Here is a 21,448-nt window from a genome sequence, read left to right as displayed (position 1 = left end):
GACAAAACTCTACCATCTGGTGAGCAAGATGTATGAGACCGGCAAAATTCCGTCAGACTTCAAGAAGAATGTAATAATTCCAATCCCAAAGAAAGCAGGTGTTGACATGTGAAAATTACCAAACTATAAGTTTAATAAGTTACGGCTGCAAAATACTAACGCGAATTCTTTACAGACGAATGGAAAAACTGGTAGGAGCCGACATCGGCGAAGATCAGTTTGGATTCCATAGAAATATTGGAACACGGCTTATCTTAGAAGCTAGATTAAGGAAAGGTAAACCTACGTTTCTAGCATTTGTAGACTTAGAGAAAGCTTTTGACGATGTTGACTGGAATAGTCTCTTTCAAATTCTGAAAGTGGCAGGGGTAAAATACAGGGAGCGAAAGGCTATTTACAATTTGTACAGAAACCAGATGGCAGTTATATGAGTCGAGAGGTATGAAAGGGAAGCAATGGTTGGGAAGGGAGTGAGACAGGGTTGTAGCCTATCCCCAATGTTATTCAATCTGTATATTGAGCAAGCAGTGAAGGAAACAAAAGAAAAATTTGGAGTTGGTATTAAAATCCATGGAGAAGAAATAAAAGCTTTTGAGGTTCGCCGATGACATTGTAATTCTGTCAGAGACAGCAAAGGATCCGGAAGAGCAGTTAAACGGAATGGACAGTGTCTTGAGAGGAGGATAGAAGATGAACATCAATAAAAGCAAAACGAGAATAATGGAACGTAGCAGAATTAAACTGGGTGATGCTGAGGGAATTAGATTAGGAAATGAGACTCTTAAAATAATAAATGAGTTTTGCTATTTGGGGAGCAAAATAACTGATGATGGTCGAAGTAGAGAGGATATAAAATGTAGACTGGCAATGACAAGGAAAGCGTTTCTGAAGAAGAGAAATTTGTTAACATAGAGTACAGATTTAAATGACAGGAAGTCGTTACTGAAAGTAGTTGTATGGAGTGTAGCCATGTATGGAAGTGAAACATAGACGATAAATACTTTAGACAAGAAGAGAATAGAAGCTTTCGAAATGTGGTGCTACAGAAGAATGGGTAGACCACATAACTAATGAGGAGGTATTGAACAGAATTGGGGAGAAGAGAAAATTGTGACACAACTTAACTAGAGGAAGGGATCAGTTGGTAGGACATGTTCTGAGGCATCAAAGAATCACCAATTTAGTACTGGAGGGCAGTGTGGAGGGTAAAAATTGTAGAGGGATACCAAGAGATGTAGGTTGTAGGTTGCAGTAGCTACTGGGAGATGAAGAAGCTTGCATAGGATAGAGTAACATGGAGAGCTGCCTCAAACCAGTCTCTGGACTGAAGACCACAACAACAACAGTATCCCTAGATGCACAGAACTGAACATGTTGTCTCTTAAAATTGAGGACATGCAAAAAGAACTAATTCTGCTTGTTGTCAATTAGACAGGGGACTGTTTACATATATGAGGAACAATAGTGGGCCCAAGATTGAGCATTGGGGTACGTCGTATGTGATTTCTGCCCAGCCAAAATAATGTCCCCCAGACTGCATTCGTTGAATTATTAAGTACAACTTTCTACATTATTTTGGTTAGATACGGCCTTATACATTTGTTGGCTATATCAATCCCATATAGCCTCAGTTTATTTAGGATAATATTGTGATTCATACATTCCAGTTCTTTACTTAGGTCACAGAAAATACCAACCAGTGCTATTTTGTTGTTTAATGCTTTTAAAATTTGGTAAGTGAACACGTAAATGGCATTCTCAGTTGAGCAACTCTTCTGAAATCCAAACTGATTTACTGAGGAAATTATTTTTGCTCAGGTGAGATACTATTCTAGAATACATCACCACCTCAGACATTGTGGGAAATGATGTCATTACTGAAATAGGTCAGTAGTTATTTGCAACCGTCCTATCATCATTTTTATAGAAGGTTTAACAACAGCACATTTCATTCTCTGGAAAAATGCCTTGAGTTAGTGACGCATTACATATTTGAGATGACAGGGCTTTTATGGAATCAAATATTTAGTACTGTATTGAAAACACCACCATAACCACATGAGGTTTTATTTTTGAGAAAATATAACACTTTCTTAATTTCAGTAGCAGAAGTTGGTGATATACTCATAATATGGCTGAATTTTATGGGCGTTGCTTTTACAACGTACTGCTGTGATTTTTCTCTTGAACTGTTTGCTCCCTATGTTTTCTACTATATTTAAGAAATTATTACCAAATGTATTTGCTACCTTGTAGATCAACATTTACAGCCCTTCCATATGGTTCAATAGTGATGTTATCCTGTTCTGTGGTTTGTTGTCCTGTCTCTCACTTTACTAGATTTCATATAGCCTTATGTCTTTTTTCGGCATTACTGATTTCTGACTTCATGTGAATGTTCCTTGATCTTTAAATAACTTTTATTAGTAATTTTTTGTAGCTTTTGTAGTGCAACTACTGCAGGATCTCTACTTCTTCTTGCCTATAGAACATTCTCCTTTTCCTTTCACAAGATACTTTAAACCCTCAACTGAGCTGTTTAATGTCCTTTCTGATTAGCTATGTGGAAAGCCCTTTTCAAATAATGACATGACTTTATCATGGATTACATTAAATTTTACGTCAGCATTTGGTTCATTATAAATTTTATCCCAGGCCATCTCTGGAAAACTATTCTTCAAAACGTTTGTTCTGGAATCATTAATTATTTTGATTTCCATTAAGTAGTATCAATACTGCAAAGAAAACATTAATATGGGTGCTTCATCAAAGAAAACCTCAATTAGGGTTACTATTCTCAACCACCCATGTTGGAAAGTTGATCACTGAGATCAAATTGTGGGATCCAAATAAGATTTATAGTAATTTTACCTATTAGAAAATTTACACTGAGATCACTACAGACCCTGACTACTTGCTGCGGCCAGATACCACTGTAACAATGTAGGAAAAGATAAATCGCTACTTACCGTCAAGAAGACACATTAAGTTGCAGTTAGGCACAATTAAGACGCTTACACAAAACTTCCAGCCACAGCCTTCATCAGCAAAAGAGAAACATACACCATTCATATATACAAGCAAGCACACCTCACGCACACATGAGCGCCAACTCCAGAAGCTCGGGCCAGAATGCAAGTTTCATGTGGGATGGAAGCAGCAATCCAGAGGGGCAGAAAGGTTTGGGGGTTGTAGTGTACGTGTGGGAGGTAAGAGGAACGCTGTCTGGTAGAGTGAAAACTGCCGATGACCCACCCATCTTTCCCTGCTTCTCTCCTTTTTCATTCTATTTTTCCCCATCTCCCTGCCCCATAACCTCCTGACACTGAGCCTGTAGGCGTTGATAGGCTACAAGGGGTCCAATGACAGGGCTTGCTTTACATGGCCTCCACGTTCACCTGACCTAACGCCATGCGATTTTTTCCTTTGGGGCTTCATCAAGAATCATGTGCAAGTACCTCCACTACCACCAGACCTCCCTGAATTAAGAAACTGGATTGAAGCAGCTGTTGCTACACTCATTGAAGACACACTTATCAACGTTTGGGTTTGACGTGTGCCGTGTGACAAATGGTGCTGACATTAAACATTTATAAGGTTCGTGGTAAAACTGTTTGAGTTGCTCTTTCATTTGACATATCATTTATAACTGTAAGTTTAATGTAATAAATATTATAAAGCTTTGAAACCCTGATATTCACTTATAGACACCCTGTATATGTAACAACTCCTCCTTTTTATGTGTTAGTTCTGCTTCAATAAGCTGCAATAGTGTAATCTTTTATAAGTAACTTATCTAAAGCCATGGTTATGTGGTGCTTACAGGCACAGGGTGTCTATCTTTTCAGATATATCTGACTTTTCCAGACAAGAATTTCTTCTACCTCATTACTCAGTCCTCTGATATTCCGATAAAATAAGATAACCTTACCTTTCTGTGCATTATTAAGCATTTTGTGGGGCTCTTCTGTTATTTTAACTTTTTTCACAATAGTGTGCCTGAATCCTGATTATAACCTAAAAAGGGTACCTCTCTGATACTGGTACCCACAGAGATCTTCCTTTGTGTGATGGTGGTCCCTCCTTACATTTTCTACAAGAAACACAGCCAGCTTATATTTCCATGTCTTATTCAGGTGTACGCTGTGTCTAGTATACAGCTATCTCCCAATTGTAGCAACAGGTGCTGCACTCATATGAGATTTCAGTCAGTCACCAGCAGCCTGCTCAACTCAAGTGTTCACCGGCTCACAGCAGTGTTAACACATAACTGGTCATGGTGCTGAAGGACCTCCACAAAACTCTTATTTGTGTGTGTCACTGCTACTTCTGTTTAATCCATGTCATCCCTAATGCTGCAATTTCTGTCTTTAGCCAGGCTTTTCCCTGCACCACATTTTATAATAATCTGTTCCTCTTTGTCAAAATCTCTGCCTGAATTTCATATGTCCTCTGTCACTTGGATACGACTAGAACTCGATTTCACAGTATTTGTGACCTGGTACCCCACTCCTTATCTGTCTTGTGCCATCTGGTTTACACCCCTGCCTTAGCTACTACTGAGCAGCAAAACTCTCTTTGTCCTCATCTCTTTTGGTAACGACCTACACTTAGTTTCTTTGCTGGAAGTCTGCTGCATCCTACTGTGAGCTATAGCCAGATGTGAGGCTCCTCCCCTCCTACTTCAGGTAACAAGTCAAATTTACATTAAACTGTAAGATCAAATTTAGATTAAGTTGAAGAACTTTTGCCATTTCACCCAATGCGTATTACCTTTACCCAACAATCTTTCTCCCCTTCAACATATCTAGTTCAAATTTCTAACATCAATACAGTGTCCCATTGCAACTGAATCTGGAAGCAGCAGTTTTCCTCAAAATGAGGTAGTTGTTGTATCACTCATGCAATGGCTGTGAGAAGACCACTAGGCCACCATAACTTTACAGACTAAGTGGCCCATTCATGCAGCACCCATAGTATGTCTGTGATTAAATGACATAGTGATGGTTGAGTACAGGATAAACAAGCCACACAATAATTTAAAGTTAGGTAATGTTAATTTTGGTAGTGGTGTTCTCACATGAAGTTTCATTTTTTCTAGAACCTTTAAATGGCAAGATTAACATCCAACCTATACAATATTGTAGCACATCCTTGTGAGGAATAATCCGATTTAATTGCCCTGTAGGGTTCATCAAGAAATTTATCTCTGTCAACACCTCATGAACTAAATATATTAATTTAATACTTTTCCACTTTCAGCAACACTCAATTAGTCCACCTGTGAAAAAAATGTCTGTTTCAACATAAGTACTGTATCATCATTTGGTGTGAACCTTGTCATGCAGCCACTTCTTCAGGCTTTGACCAAAAAGAAAACTAGTCACTGGCCACAAATGAAGAAGCAATTCAGAATGAAGTTAATACAGCTTTCACGGCAGCAGTCCAAGATCAGTGATGACATTTTAGTGTGGTGGAAGAGAACTTTTCTCTTCGTAAAATGTGGACCTTTGTGTGAAAAGCATCCTTCATTTGTCACTGATGCTTGTTCTGTCTCTGTGAAGCTATCATATGAACTTCTTCCTCTTCTGTGGCTCTACAACTCTTGATGAGTCTTGGCCTCTTCAACTATACTTCAATTTATACCAGTCCCTTGCTAGCATATTCCAGTTCCTGTACACTATCTTCTGAAGTTCTTCTATGACTTCACCCTCCCATCTACTTTTTGGTCGACCACGTCCTGTCTATACACCAGGCTTTACCTGTAAATTTTTGTTTTGTTTTGTTTTTTGTGGTTCCATATCATTCATTCGTGCCACGTGTCCAGCCCATCTCAGCCTAGATGACTTCACAATTCTTCTAACAGATTGATCTTTGTAGACAGCATACAACTCATGGTTGCATCTCCAGGGCCGATGATTCTCCTGAGTATCCTTATCTCGAATGCATCCAGCAATATAGCATACTTTGCTGGGAGAGCACATGTTTCAGAGGCATATGTATGCACTGGTCTAATCTGTGTTTTATAGGTCATTAGTTTAGTGGTCCTAGTCAGGAGCCTTGAAGATACAAGCTTTGTTAAGGCAAAATAGCTTTATTGCCTGCAGTTGGTTCCTGCTTTATTTGATAAGAGGTATCATTTAGGCTGTTTGTTGTTTACAATTGAACCCATTTACAGTCGAAGTCAGGTACTTGAAATGATCCATTCTTTCAATGGTGTATCTACCCATTCTTATTTTGCCTGGCATGTTCTCCCTGTGTGCTTTCCCAGCAGCTAGTAATTTTCTGTTAGTTGATATTTATTCTTAACTCCTGCCAGCCTGTTCAACTGCGGTGACTGTGACTGCCATTGCCATCAGAGTTCTTGCTACTACGTTGATGTCATCTGCATAGGCCAGTATCTGCACAGATTTATGAAAAAACATTCCTCTATTTACAATATTTGCTTCTCTTGTCACCTTCTCCAAGGCTGTGTTGAATAGGAGGCATGCCAGTGCATCACCCTGCTGTACTCCATTTTTAATTTCCAAAGTACTGGACAACATCCCTCCAGTTTTTATACTACCTTGCGTTCCTCTCATTGTCATTCTTACTAAATTTGTCAGTTTTTTGGAATACCCAGTTCACCTAGAGCTTGATATAGCTCCTCTCTGTCTATACTATCGCACACTTCTTTAAAATCAATAAAAATATCACATGTTCTAACCCCACATTCCTTTATTTTTTTCCAGAATTTGTCTTAGGGTAAACATCTGGTGGACAGTTGACGTACTGGGGATAAATCCACATTGGTACAACCCCATTTCCCTCTGTATTATTGGTAGGAGTCAGTCACACAGTACGTTAGAGAGGATTTTATATCCCAGATTAAGCAGTGTCATCCCTTTACAGTTACCACATTCCATCTTGTCTCCTTTCTTATATATAGGGCATATAATTCCCTTTTTCCATGTTTGAGGGCACTGCCTCTTCTTTCCATATTAGACTAACCAGTTTCAGGACGTTCACTTCCAATTCAGAGCCTCCTTGCTTTTTTAATTTCTTCATTTCAGTTCTCATGTCTTCTATGTTGGTGGGTCCACGCTGTTATCTGGGTCCTCTTCCTCCTGTATTTCTGCTGGGTTCCTTGGTACAACTGATCATGGATTAAGGAGTTTATCAAAGAAGTGATGCCACCTCAAACATATCTCCTTTTCTTTACTTATAATTTTACTGTTCTTGTCTTTTATTAAGTTTGTTCTGCATCCTGATAAGTTTCCTTGTCATACTCTCCTCTCTATGAAATTTCCTTGCTTCATTTCCATTTCTTCAACATTTGCCTTCATCCACTCACTCTTTTTCCTTTGATGGGTCCTTTTTCAATTCTCCATTTTTCTTTATATTCTTCCGTTATCCTCCTGGTACAATGTGGTTACAATATCCTTCTCTATGCTTCATTTTTTTTTCATTTGTTACTGTTTCACGCTAGGTATCAAACCACAAGGTTCCTGTTTGCTTTATGCTTTTCCCAAGTATCTTCCTTGCTGCTGCGTGCACTGTCTCTTCCCATTGATCTTCAATGTTGTCACAGTCTCCAGTGTTTTCAAGGACCTGAATTATTCTCTCCTGGATTCGTTCCCTTGCTTCCTCTGATTATAAGGCTGTGACATTATATTTCTGTGTCCTGGGTCTTCCTTTCACTGGATTAGATATTCTTGCTCACACCCATGCCCAGACTAGGAAGTGATCCATATCTATATTTGGACCTCTTAAACTCCTCACATCCAGTAAGTCTGACTTGTGCCTTGCATCAATTTGTACGTGGTCGATTTGGTGCTGTCCATGTTACCTTATGTATTTCCTTGTATAGGAACAACGTGGAACCTACCATCATGTTTCTAGATGTTGAAAATAGTATCAACCTTGTCCTGTTGTCATTACTTACAGCATGTTTACTACAGATACCGACTTTCTACTGTGTGAACACATCATAATCATCCCTAAAACTGGTAACTAGCTCACTGCCACCATTTGTTGGTGTTTCTCTTTGATTTCTTAAATGTAATGATGAAAGACTGTCACATTACTGTTGTGAAACCTCACAGAAACTTGTTGAAAGTACATTTAATTATGATCAACATTTGTTGTAATGGATTCTGGGTCAGCAGTTAGGACACTGCACTCACAGAACAAAATGAGTTGTCATATATAAAATATGTAACATGTGGTCTTCATGCCCAAGATCTTGTTTTTCGTGATTAACAAGCTGTCTAGGGATATTAAAGGTTGTCGATTATCGTGGGCAGTTGTCTGGGTAGATGGGGGGTGCAGAGAGGGTAGGGAAAGATGGCACAAGGCAAAGAGAGGGTAGGGAGATGGTGTGAGGCAGATGACTCTATGGCTGCACAAGAGGAGGAGTTCAGAGGGTAGAGCATATACAAGGTAGAGAGAGAGAGAGGGAGGGAAGGGAAAGGAACGAGTGGAAAGGAGACTGTGAAAATTAAGGGAGGGACATGAAAGGAAGAGTGAAAGGGGTGGAGAGAGGAAGAGTGGTACAATACAGCACACAATATGGAAGGGCAAGGAGAGTTGGGGATGGAAGAGAGAGGGGAAAAGTAAAGTGACACAGTGGGAAATTTAGCAGAGGTTTAGGCAAGGAGGATTATGAGAGCACAGCATAATCTACAGTGACAATTCCCACCCATATAGTTCAGAGAAACTAGGAGCAGTATCTAAATGGCTTGCATAGTGAACCAGTTGTTGAAGTAATTTTTGTTGTGTGCTGCATGTTCAGCAGCTGGATGGTCAAGTCTGCACTTTGGCTGTGGGCTGTGGCCATGCATGTGAGTAGACCGGTGGTTACTAGCGCCGTGGCCACATAGAACACTGCTCAGTAATTTCACACATGGCCCTCTAGAGTACGAAAGGCCTGTGAATGGACTGCGATAGGTGGTGCGTGTGAGAGTATAGGACACGTTGACCACTAGGGAATGTGGGAGTATAGGACAGACCACTAGGGAATGACATATGGGGTTACAGGACTGGATTCTTACATTGTTGCAAGCCAGTCCTCTGCACCTCAATCTGTTCTTTTTTCTGTAGCCGCAAATGGCAGGTACAAATCACGTTTATATCTCTTGGCCAGTGATGGTACTGAATAAACTTGTCTTCATTCTCCCCTTCCCTTTCTTCACCTTCTTCTTCATTAATATCCGGATTGTTTGCATTGTTTCCTTTCCCACTTCTCTTAAAGTGCAGCATTCTTGTATTCGATATACGATGCAGCGATTGAAAAACAAAAAACTACTGTTGTACCGTTATGGACCACTTCTTCATTCTACCTTTCATGGCGTATTTGCTAATGACTCTCTTTGGAAGATCCTCAACTCTCATATAAGAATTATTCATATTTACAGCATGTGAACTAGAAATCTCTCTGTACTGACCTCGCTGTTTGCTCCACCTTCGACAAGTTTCAACAGGATTTACTCCACAGCAGGTAGAGGCCAAATAAATGGCACAATTATCATGCCATTTTATGATTGGAATAGCATTGTCGCCACCCGCCCCCCCAACTCCACGCTCTTCCTTCATGTTTTTCCTCTAATCAGTTGCTTCTCTCTGACTTACCCATGGAATGGCACCATTTGTTCATCAATAGAAACCATTTCTGGGTGAGCATGCTGCATAAATGCTTTCCTAGTCATTGACAACAATGGTCTCACTTTCCAGTTTCCAGTGTCTGTCATCTGTCTTTTCATTGTCACTGACATACTGGCAACAACCACCTTGAGGCATACTCTAGAACTGATCTCTGCCATTGGATATCTAATATATTAGTTCCCAACATATCCTACACTTAAAAGAACCAATTAGTGATATCACTGTGCTTGCAGCCCAGTACTTCTTGATTTCATCTGGGGTGGTGTTGAGAGATTTTTCTCGTGATAAATTGTTCCACATTTGTTTTTCAGCCATATTACTTTAAAAAAATCTTTATTTAAATGCTGACTGAAATATTCAAATTGTTTCTTAACTCCTGTAATGATAGAGTTTGCATCAGAACCTGTTGATGTTGATATCATGGAAGACAAGATACTGGACGAAAATCTAGAACAGAAAGAACAGAATCAATTAATATTACTGCTATGTAATAATGAACACTAATGCCTATTAGAGATACTAAAAAATTACATACTCTGTTCTCTGGTGACAATGGCATGTTGGATCTCTAAGAGATGGAATTTCAATAGCTCATGTTGGCACTATTGAACATTCATTGTCTGAAACATCTTGAAGTTCTCCTTCAGATGCTGTTAATCCCTGAATGTGAACTTCAGCAGCATCACCAATTTCTATACCACAATTATCAGCATCAAAGACCTCAGCCAGAAGTTGATCAATTTTTGAATCAGAAGACCTGTTAGTAATATTTCAGTTATCATTTTTAATACACATTCCAATGTTTTAATTGTACTGGAAGCATCAGAAATGCCCATTAAATTATGGAAGCACTCAAATACATACTAGAAATAATAAAATAACACTGAAATGGCCAATGAACACTGTAAGCTGCAATCTGCTAAGAGGTATATGAAATGTAGTCGCAAAGATTCCCTTATCATGTATACCACATTTTATGGACTATAAGACACACCTTAATTTTTACGATTTTTTTAAAAAATAATGTTTTTACCATTTTTATTATTAGACTGCAAATCAGGCTAAAAAAAATTCTTGGTTTACAAACCGAACTGACAGTTAAAAATCACTGAAAATCAAACTGGGCTTTAAAAATCCCTGAAAATTTTCATCTGAACCTCCTCCTCCTTCTTCTTCTTCTTCTTCTTCTTCTTCTTCTTCTCCTCCCTCAACATAATCATCATTGTCCTCTTCATACATAGGATGTCCTTCACTGCCATCGATAGCATTACTTATGCTGCACTTCTTGAAAGATGTAACAATAACGTCTTCTCTCACCCTAGACCACAAACGTGTTATCCACTGACACACTTGTTTGATTGTAGCTCATTTTAAAACTCCCTTTGGCATGAATTCAAGTTGGGTTTCATCCATCATCCATTTGCTCCTTTCCTCTCCTGTATACACTTTAAATTGTTTACTTTTGAGACATCAAGAGGTTGCAGTTGTGAAGTAAGTCATCCCTATTTCCATGTCGCAGTTTCTCTTTCACAAAATTTTTCAAATAACTACTAAACTAATCTAGCACAAGAAGAGAGATATTCTTTAATAAAGCACCTTTCCTTCTCTACCACACCCTCTTAACCCATAATTTCATACCAGTCTCACCCATCCAACCCTTGTTGTGTGTGAACACCACCACCTGGCAGTATTTTGGAAGGTTCTGGCATTGTTTTGTACTTGAAAATGATCATTGGATTAAGTTTAGTACCATCAGCACAACATGAAAGGACAACAGTGGAGTGCACTTTTTTATGTCCACATGCTGTTATAACTACAGTTTTAGCACCCTTTATGGCAACAGTTCTGTTATGTAGCACATCAAATGTCAAAAGAGTTTCATCCTTATTCGCTATTTGACTTAGTTCCACACTGGTTTTCTCTTGATGTTGAATAATAAAGCGATGGAAAGATAACTTAACAGAAGCTCTCCTGCGAACCTTGCAGAACTAGCACTCCTGAAAGAAAGGAGAGCTTCTGTTAAGTTTGGAAAGTAGGAGACGAGGTACTGGCAGAAGTAAAGCTGTGGGGACGGGGCGTGAGTCATGCTTGGGTAGCTCAGTCAGTGGAGCACTTGCCTGCGAAAGGCAAAGGTCCCGAGTTCGAGTCTCGGTCCGGCACACAGTTTTAATCTCCCAGGAAGTTTCAATCTAGCTGATTACCTGGCATTGCCCAACGCCTTCCGTTTTAGACAGAAACAGCAATCAGCTATATGTAAAGTATAAAATAAATATAAATTTATTAACTTTTAAAATTAAAACTACAATATACAAATTATAATTTAAATGTTTTACAAAATCATAATTATTGTACTATCCCTGAATCACCAGAGTTAACACCCTATTGCCAAGTCAACTCCTTTTGTCTACCCTTTACATGTATTTGGTCCATGGCCTTATGTTCCTGGGAGGGGCCCATTGTCACTCTGTTAGGAGAGGCACGGGGGAGAGGGGGGGGGGGGGGATGGAGACACTGGTAATGTAGCCAATCAGCACAGAGTAACCAAAAACCCAAAAACTACAAATTTGGCACATCTATTGGGAGGGGGAGGGCACTCAGAATGTTGGCAATGAGCCCAGAATAACCAAAAGCTACAGATTTGGCACAACCATTGCTCATTTTCATTTTCAGCGATTGATACATCACCCTTTTCCAAACACCAGCATTTTTACCCTGGAGTTTCTCTTTCTGAACATCGACTTGGATGGTTTGAACTGATGCATCATTTGGGCAGTCCATTCCCATGAAGTCAGTATTGCTGCTCCTTTGAGTACGATCTGAAGAACGATTTCCTAGGTTGTAGTTGCTATGGCCTAGACTGATCTTTCTTTCTGCGACAAATATCTCTGCCTTGTTAGCGGACAAGAAATCAAATCCATGTATACCGACATAGCGAGTTTCGTTATTTGAAACAACTTACACCCTTGCTGTGTATTTATCTTTATCTTTATCTTTATTTGGCCAAGAATTAATTCTACATCAACTTCTCCATAGTTACGTAGCTTTCTGTTTAATCAATGCACTTTTAATAGTGGCTGTTTCAATTTATCCCATTTATCTGTGACACGCCACATTAATCGGGTCTGTGCTCCTGTGTCAATAAGTAGTTTGATGTTTCTCCCACGATATACAGCACCTATCACGAAGTCATTTTCAGTCTGGTATGATTTTCGCTGGAACTAACAGGAATCACTGTCTCCAGCAGGAGGTGGACGGAGTGGTGGCCCGTACGTCCCCGTACTCATTTAAAGATCTGGCAGACTGTCTGTTGTTCCATTACCTTTCTTCTTGTTGTGACAATCTCTCAAAACATGACCCTGCATCCAGCAATGATAGCAAATTCAATTCTCTTTACAACCCTTATACTTGTGACCCAGCTTATTGCATCTGTATCATTGTACTGTTGTGTTAAGAACTCTGCATTCTTGTTTCTGCATCTCATTCGGTCGTCTTAGTGCTTCAATGAAACCAACAGGTGATTCTACTGCTTCCTGAAATGTTTCACATCATGCCAATCTAACAGCTTTGCTTACTTCCTCTCCGTGCAACCCATGAATGAATGTGTTCAAGGCGCTCTGGTCGGCTTCGAACAACTGAATGCGATTTTCATTTTCATCTTCTACTAACTCGTACATTTGAGCGCTGATGTTTCGGATTCTGTCGGCAAACTGCTCAATAGATTCGTCTCGTCGCATTCGCAAACTGTACAGCTGCTCTCTGTAAAATCTGATCGCATTTTTACATTTAAATCTCTGAACAACAACCGTTATAAACTAATTGTAATCTTCTGTTTTCACACAAGTAGTCTCCGCGCTAATGAAATCTTATGCTGCTCCCTGAATTCTTAATTTGGAAACCACTAGCTTATCAGAATCTGTCCATGATCCTAACAGGGCAGCACCTTCAAGTTTACAAAAAAAACCTCCACATCATCTTCGAGTTTACCGATAAACACTGGTACTGATAGCAGTAATGAAAAATTCTTTATTGTAGTTGTACTGTACTGCATGAACTGTCATTTGACAAGTCTTTCAGAATGTTACGCTCGCTTCTTTCTGCTTTTAACTGCCGAATCTCTTCTTGCAGTTTATTAATAACAGTCTGTAGATCGACAACGTTACTCTGACTGAATTGTGATATTTCGTCAATGAGTCACTCAAATGTAAATAAAAATCCATCACTGCCTTTTGTATTCCAGCCAAACTGGAGTAGACCAACCTGAATTCCAGTGTTGGATGTCCCCGCGTAGTCGGAAGAAGTTTATGTTATGCTGCATCTCTTCAGGACTACAGATTTTCCATAATTATCCCACTTCTGACACCACTTCTATAAGGGGGTTGTTTATGTTGTTGCCCCGGATGATAATTACACAAAATATTTTTCAGGATTTGTAAGCGGTGGGTCCTTTAGGAATCACTGGTAGTACAAGCACAGAAAATCTGTGGCAGCTCCTATTTTCTTCAGATAGGGATGGACTCCATTGCCTTCCACTATATGCCCCAAGATTTTCATTGCTTTGGCGGCAAACGGGCAATTTTTCAGATTCATGCGGAGGCCCACAACCTGAACATTCTTCATTACAGTTGTCAGTCAGCTTAGATGTTCTTTAAATGTCTTCAAAACAATGATGTCATCCAGATAGCAAAGACATGTCATTCATTTAAGGTGTCAAAGGTTATGCATCAAATGTTTTAAGGTGGCTGGAGCAGTACACAGACCAAATGGTATAACACCAAACCCATAGAGGCTGTCAGGAGTTATGAAAGCAGTCTTTTCCCAGTCAGCCTCATCAACCTTGATTTGCCAATAGCCTGTATTTGTGTTTATAGTTTAGAAATACTTTGCTACTTTGCAGTCCAGGATGTCGGCATCAATGCGTAGAATGGATAGATGCCTTTCTTCATTCATGATTTTGTTCAGCGATGCAGAAGCATCGTGTGCCAGCCTCCTTCTCCAGAATGACCACAGGACAGGTCCACAGACACTCTGAAGGTTCAATGATGTCATCATGCAGCATCTTCTCCACTTCCTCTTGGATAATCTGCCATTCAGCCAGCAACACTGGCTAATTGGTAGATGATCCCCAATGTTGATAAAGTGTTTTACCATGGACCACTTGGTCTGTCTCTCCTCCACTCAGGTTTTCAAAGCAGCCAAAAATTGACAGAGAATGGCTGTCACTTGCCAGCATTGTACCTTGGTCATTTGGTCAGGCCAGATCTTGTTGGTCGTTCAATAGGCCAATAGCAACTTCCTCCCCTGTTTTGTCTGCAGTGGTAGCAGTTCAAAATTCTTTGTCAATGACACTATTGCTGCGTTTTCTGTTCAGATGTTCCTACACACATACCTTTAGGGACGGGTTGTGGCTGCTCACGACAGTTAGGGATCCGAAGTTCTCCTTGACCACATACAGTGTTTATGATCATAGCTGGCATGTAGATTTTGTTTGTAAGCCTAACAGAAGCTTCAAAGTTTAACAGGGCATCCTGACTGATGACTGGAACTCATTTTGACGAAGATGGCAGAATAACATTTTCAATGGCAAAAAACCACCCAGAGCAATCTTATTTTTGTATGGTTGTTGGAATAGCTTTGTCAATCTGGAGGCTCATACCTTCCACAGTCTATCGCTGCTTATCATGCCTGCAAAAAGTCTCATTCAAGAATAACATTGTCACTGTTAAAACAATGAATTCAAATATATATAATGATCAATATACCTCTTTTTCAACATTCTCTATCATCTCCTGGCATATGATGCTGACATTCATGACTGCTACCTCTTGTGCAACCGGCCTGACATTTCTGGCTGCTGTATACCGCTATATTTCTTCTCTTACTATCTGGTGTATCTGAGAGCGAGCTCATGGTGGTCTTTACAACTGCCATATGGACCACATTCAGCAGCTAATTCTTTTCTGTTGCATTTCTGCTATTCCCTGACACCACTTTATGATTTCCTCTGTCACTGTGACATCCTTTACTAAAAGGGCTTAGTGCATGCTTTCTGTAACTCCTTTCATTAAATGCAAGGTTTTGTTGGCTTTTGTGAGGTTCGGATTCACAATGAGGTATAGGGCCAAAACATTCTGTATATTCTTCTGTGTCATTTCCCCATGACACTGGGCCCTGTTCTTCAACTGTTCTTCCACTAACTGGAGTTCCTGATGGTTGCCACTGAATTTTTCCTTCGGTTTGGTCTGGAGTATCTTCTCTTCATTGTTCTCAAACCACTGCAGGGTTATGCTGTCCAAGTAAAAATGCACATTTGCCACAAATCACCTCATTCCACCTATTGTATTTCATGACTTGACTGAATCCAGTCACTTTGCCACTCTAAGTAGAGTAGACCCAGAAGAAGGCCACTGCAACTGTGACCGAAACGCTGATTTTTCTCCAGCAGCAGGTGTTTTATACATTATGACATGGTAGCATACCCAGATAACGTTTATGTCCACAGCTCAATTGTCAAAAGAAGCACTACATGCTGGAAAAGTGTGGGTATCAGAGGATTTCAGGATTTTGGAAAATATATATCTCAAAGAAAAGAATAGGAATGAGAACCCATACTCTGTGATACATGCTCTTTCACTGAATAAAATATTCTGTAGTATTTTCTTGTGAGCAATAATCTTCTTGTGAATTAAACTGTTGGTACAGAACTTTTGAAAAATAAAATCAAAATTACTTATGAAGTAAAGAGCGTAACATTTCCGTAACATGATACATTAACGTTAATTTACTGTCACATATCACTACATATACTCATACTGGCCGAAACTCATCTACTTTATACGTACTGATTCACAGATTTTCCCATTTGTTACATTCAATCACTTTCCTGAGCTGATCCTCCACATGACTGTAAAAGTTCTCAGTACCTTCAATCTTGTCAAGGTTTTGTTCTAGCATCTAAAATAGGAGAAGCATTTGTTATTACTTTGTAACAACAATAACTCATTCACATGAAAATTTTAAGCTAATTATTCCAGTCTTTGCAATTTGCATGACAAATGTTGGAGTGGAAGGTCCTTACCACTATGTTTGTATATCCAAGGGCCTCTGATAGTTGTAACTTAAATTTCATGAGGCCATCTGGTAACTCAGATTTGTGTAAACAAACAGTTGAATCCAGTACTTCTACATTTATCTGTGTGCTGAAAAGAAGGACGTTGTATGTTACTGGCATCAGGTATATAAATTTCAAAGGCATATGTGTAACCTAATGTTCATGAAGATAATAAACCAGCTATAAATAAAAAATTACAAATAATCAGAAATCAAAGGGTTGACACTATCTTGCTTTTATGTGTTTTGCATTGTGCCACTTGTTATGCAAATGAGAACTAGCTAATCTAACTGCATTTCAATTTCTTTAGTATATAGCTGTTCTGTTACAAGGAGAGAGGGATATAAATGTGTGGCCTTGCTTCTAGAAGCTCTGTTGATGATGATGACACTTAAATATGTCCTAAGGCACGTGACTTACATATAAAATAGTCACTTCAGGATAAACCCAACACTGCAACTGCAGTGTGTAGTTCAAGTCAGCAGATGAACAAGTGGTCCAGTCATCTAATCAACTGTATATTTTCAAAAATAGATATGTGATACAACTCAAGTCTTCTACAAGGGTTAGCAAGATACAAAAAGTAAAGTGTGATTATAATTAAAGTACAGCTACTCACAGAGATCCAGTGTGGGCTGGTAATTATTGTACAGCACTGAAATTCTGATGTGTGAATGGGGAACCAATTTACACTGGAAAAAATTAGTTCCAATTTTGACCAACAGGTGCAAATCTGGCACTGTGAATGCAAGAAAGATGTTTCCATACATAATGGATTAGTAACGGGACACGGGCAGAAGAGGTCAAACAAGTGAGAAAGGCACAATGTTGATTTTATTATTTACCACTGCTTACATAATTTGTTCAATATGGGCACTACTGTACAGTGCCACATTTGCATTTTGTGGCCAAAATAGGAAATAATTTTTTCCAAAGTAAATTGGTTCTGCATTTGCATATCTACCAAGTTCCACTGGCTCATGATAATTACACCCCACAATGGAACTCTGTGAGCAGCTGCACATTAATTACAGCCACCCAGTACATGGAAAGAACAAATACTTAGCGATTGGGAATTTGAGCAATAGTCTAGAGTTGAGTCTACCTAAGTAGATCCCTGACAGCTAGCTGCACTGTTGCCGGCTCTCAACTGCTAAACGCAAATGGCTGCAGGTAGAAACAGCAGCAGTATATAGAGCTGTGACAATTCTGTAGCTTTGCCATACAAATGTTTACAAAACTGCATTGCGTGACTGGTTGAGGTAGTCATGCAAAGTTGTTGCGTCCAGCTCACTGCAACTGTCAAAGATTTTCTTACACCAATTCAACTACAGGAATAAAATTCCTAATTTTACATCTATTACTTCTACAGCAGGTATAGTGTTTTCTGTTGAGATTCAGAAGAGATTCTGCTACTGAGTTTTAAAAAGAGTATGGAGACTGGTGCTGTAAGAACAGTATATGTAAACACCAGCAACAGCTGTCACTTTGTTTCAGCTGCTCTCCTGACCCCACTGGGTATGCCCTTAATAAGAGATCAATCTCGTCATTGAGGATCCTGATAAACTTCTATACATCTATTTCTTAAATTTATTTTACAACACTAGGTAACCATTCTTCCTAAAGGAACACTTTGGATCTGACACTGAATGGTTGAGACAGTCTGTGTTCCTTATCAAAGTGTGGAAGAAAAAGACCATATAAATATAATGCTGCAGGGGAAAAAATTGGGAAACACAGTTATTTCTGAAATTATTATGTTTGAATGCATCACAGCAGTTTCTAGCATTCATCATTGCTTTATAGGAAAGTAAATAGAGACTACAGGATACACACAGATATCAGTCAGCACTTATAAATCAAAAACATTTTCAAATGACAGTTATAATTACCCATCCGATGCTTCAGCTGTTATTCCTGCTATGTAAATATGTGGCACACTAAATTCACATTTTACTCTGCTTAGTTTTAAAGTTCCAGCAAGATTTTTCATGGCCATTAAAACATTGCAGAGTTGCTCTCTTCTTTGCAAATGAAGTTCCAACTTTGGTTTCCAAATTTTCAACAAATTCATTTCCTTCAAAAGTTCAGTTTGAACAATGTTTGGTCCCTCTATCTGAACAGCAGACAGTAACAAGCAAAAACGTGAATTATGCCGAATTCGCCGTTTCCCTGTGAATAATGTGAAGCTGGTTATGAATACAAATACTATGTTAAGAAAATCCACTGAAATTACATGCAAAGATGAGGACAGCTGCTACACAAAAAATTGGTAACATCTGCAAAATTTCCAAACAGACCACTACTGTTTGTGGAAACTGCAAACTAAGGACAAGGCATATCATTACAATGAAATTTACTGCACAGTTTAGAGACATGACAAAACACCAGTGGTTAGAACAAACCAAAACACTTGGCATTTGTCCGCTGCATCGCTCAACAATGCAGTCTGTCCAACTGTGTTCACCACTGTTGCATCTAACACATACATTGTCATCAGTGAGGGACAAGCTGAGGTAGGACTTTTATGAAAACATTACAGTTTGTCATTCCCAAATGCCAGTGATGGTGCGTGCCATGCGTTCGCAACCCCCCCCCCCCCCCAAACACACACACACACACACACACACACACACACACACACCGCAGTCTGAGGTGCTGGAGGCTTCTGGTCAACGGAAGTCAATGCAATGGCAAGCATGCCACCAGTCCAGCCCTCAGCAGGCAATGCCGAATCATCTGTGCGGACATGTCCATACTATTGGTAGTGCTCTGACAGTGAGCCAACACTATATGTGAAGCACTGTTCTGTCATTTACAGTCATGTGGCCTAGTTGGCAGTTATTATCCCATGCTCTGGTCGCAGTGTATGACCCTCTTCTATCTACTGGTTCTACATACATATTACTGCCTTAGTGTGCCCAGTACATGTGGCAACATCACAGTATGATAAAACTGTTTCTCAGAAACAAATCATTCTGCTCTGTTCATACTAACTCACATGCAGATATTGTGCCCTTTGATGTCAACAAGGCAGATCGGCACACGCTTGCATGTTTCCACTTCAGCTGACTGCTCTGCACCAACTGAATTTGGCATAGCACCAACCTGTCTGTTCTCTCAAAAGAAGGTGTTGCTGGGCCCATGTGCAAGCCATTCTCTCCATTCTTAACGACGTATTTTAGTTCCATTGTTCTCCACAAACTTCTATTTTGGAGTGATTCAGACCACTCATTCTAAGCATTGCAATGTTCATAAATTGGAATGTAGCCTTCAACAGGACATATACTGTGACAGTATACAAAACATGAATTTAGCAACTGACTAATGGAAATCATGCAAAAAGTTAAATACAGCACAGCATTCCAACACAAAGTTTTCAGATACACTATGAACTAGTGGTAATATGATTACCTCAATATTACATACAAGTGGTCTTGTTAATAATGTAGAAGTTTATAAGCATTCATTCACTAATGCACTCCATTAGTGATTAATGTATTTCAATAGTAAGTAAATGCAATGGGAGTAGAGGGCACAAGAGTGGCAGCTAAGCCCCATTGATGGTTTTGTGGTATGATTGCCCTCCATCACCCCATCCTTGAAGGAGATTTCGAGCATCACACCAATGGACTTGTTACGGAAAGTTGATGAAACAGTTGGGAATCAAGTGCTGAATTAGCCAAGTCTGGCCAGAATGTTCCTTCTGGAATGTTGTACAATGTTCCAGAAGATTCAAGAAATTTTGCAGAATCTTTCACTGTTCTGTTTTGCTGGGGATACAATCCAGCTCAACAGGGCATATATAGGCGAAGGTGAGGCACGTGCATAAACTTACTTTTGCAAATCAGTTAAATAGGATCAAGGAAAAGTGAAAGTCATAAAAAGTGAAATAAATTTAAGGCAAAGTGATTAGCTTAAGGTAGTGAACAATGACTTAGTGGAATTCTGGCATGTTAAGTAACATTAACAGAGTGGGATCATTGTTACCATTGTCAAGCATTGTTGAACAGTTCAGTGAATTTAAGAGTATTTAGTATTTTTGAGCGTTCAAGAGTATTTCTGAGTGTAACACTCTTAAATATTTACCTTTTTTTAAAAAAAAGTTAATTTTTACTACATTTTCAAGTTATCTTTAATATCTTCAGAAACCCAATGAAAATGAAGGCCAAGTACAGTAGTTTTTTATTTTTTTCAGCTAGTTCAAAATAAATGGATAGGAAATAGTTGTTATTGGAATAAATTTCCATTATCAATAGCTGACAATAATTTCATTACATAACAAAATTACAAAAAAGATAACTGCATGGAGTCTGCCAATAATCTTGGTACAATGTGAACAGAACTACCTGCTGTTCTTCATCACTCTGTGAGACAGTTATTTTGTAGTAGTTTACTATACAACAACAACAACAACAACACATATTTTATCAGCACACTGTCTTTTATAATTTTCATTCACACAGAAGAGATGTGTTTAGCTTGCTTATAGGGTCATTTTACCTGAAATGTAATGCAGTTTCCGGTGGTTTTATTGAGTAACAGCAAAGGTGTTACAAGTTTCCTGACATACGGTGTCAGTAATCTTCTGCATATTATGATGTTAGGACATATGGTATGTAACAATCTACATCTACAGCCATACTCTGAAAAACCACTGTGAAGTGCATGGCAGGGGTACTTCCTATGGATTACATA

At 39.2% G+C, this 21,448-nt stretch overlaps 1 protein-coding gene across 2 annotated transcripts in view; it reads right to left on the bottom strand.

Moving 5' to 3' along the window:
• Positions 1-21,448, bottom strand: part of LOC126484610 (uncharacterized) — a 58,028-nt gene that overhangs the window by 6,845 nt on the left and 29,735 nt on the right. The window contains exons 2-6 of one of the 2 annotated variants that reach the window (XR_007587889.1): positions 18,643-18,922; positions 16,718-16,838; positions 16,482-16,593; positions 10,178-10,399; positions 9,959-10,089 (exon numbers count right to left, since the gene is read on the bottom strand). Coding sequence is in view for 1 of the 2 variants with exons in the window: in XM_050108188.1 (XP_049964145.1) it covers positions 16,486-16,593; positions 16,718-16,838; positions 18,643-18,922 (509 nt within the window). In the remaining variant the exon portion in view is untranslated. Of the gene's footprint in view, positions 1-9,958; positions 10,090-10,177; positions 10,400-16,481; positions 16,594-16,717; positions 16,839-18,642; positions 18,923-21,448 lie in introns of those variants that run through there. The other variant, XM_050108188.1, reaches the window with a different exon arrangement.

This window comes from Schistocerca serialis, chromosome 6, assembly GCF_023864345.2.
Source record: "Schistocerca serialis cubense isolate TAMUIC-IGC-003099 chromosome 6, iqSchSeri2.2, whole genome shotgun sequence".
Classification (NCBI taxonomy): domain Eukaryota; kingdom Metazoa; phylum Arthropoda; class Insecta; order Orthoptera; family Acrididae; genus Schistocerca; species Schistocerca serialis.
The sequence above is the reverse complement of the archived record's forward strand: the minus strand, read 5'-3'. Positions and strand labels throughout refer to the sequence as shown.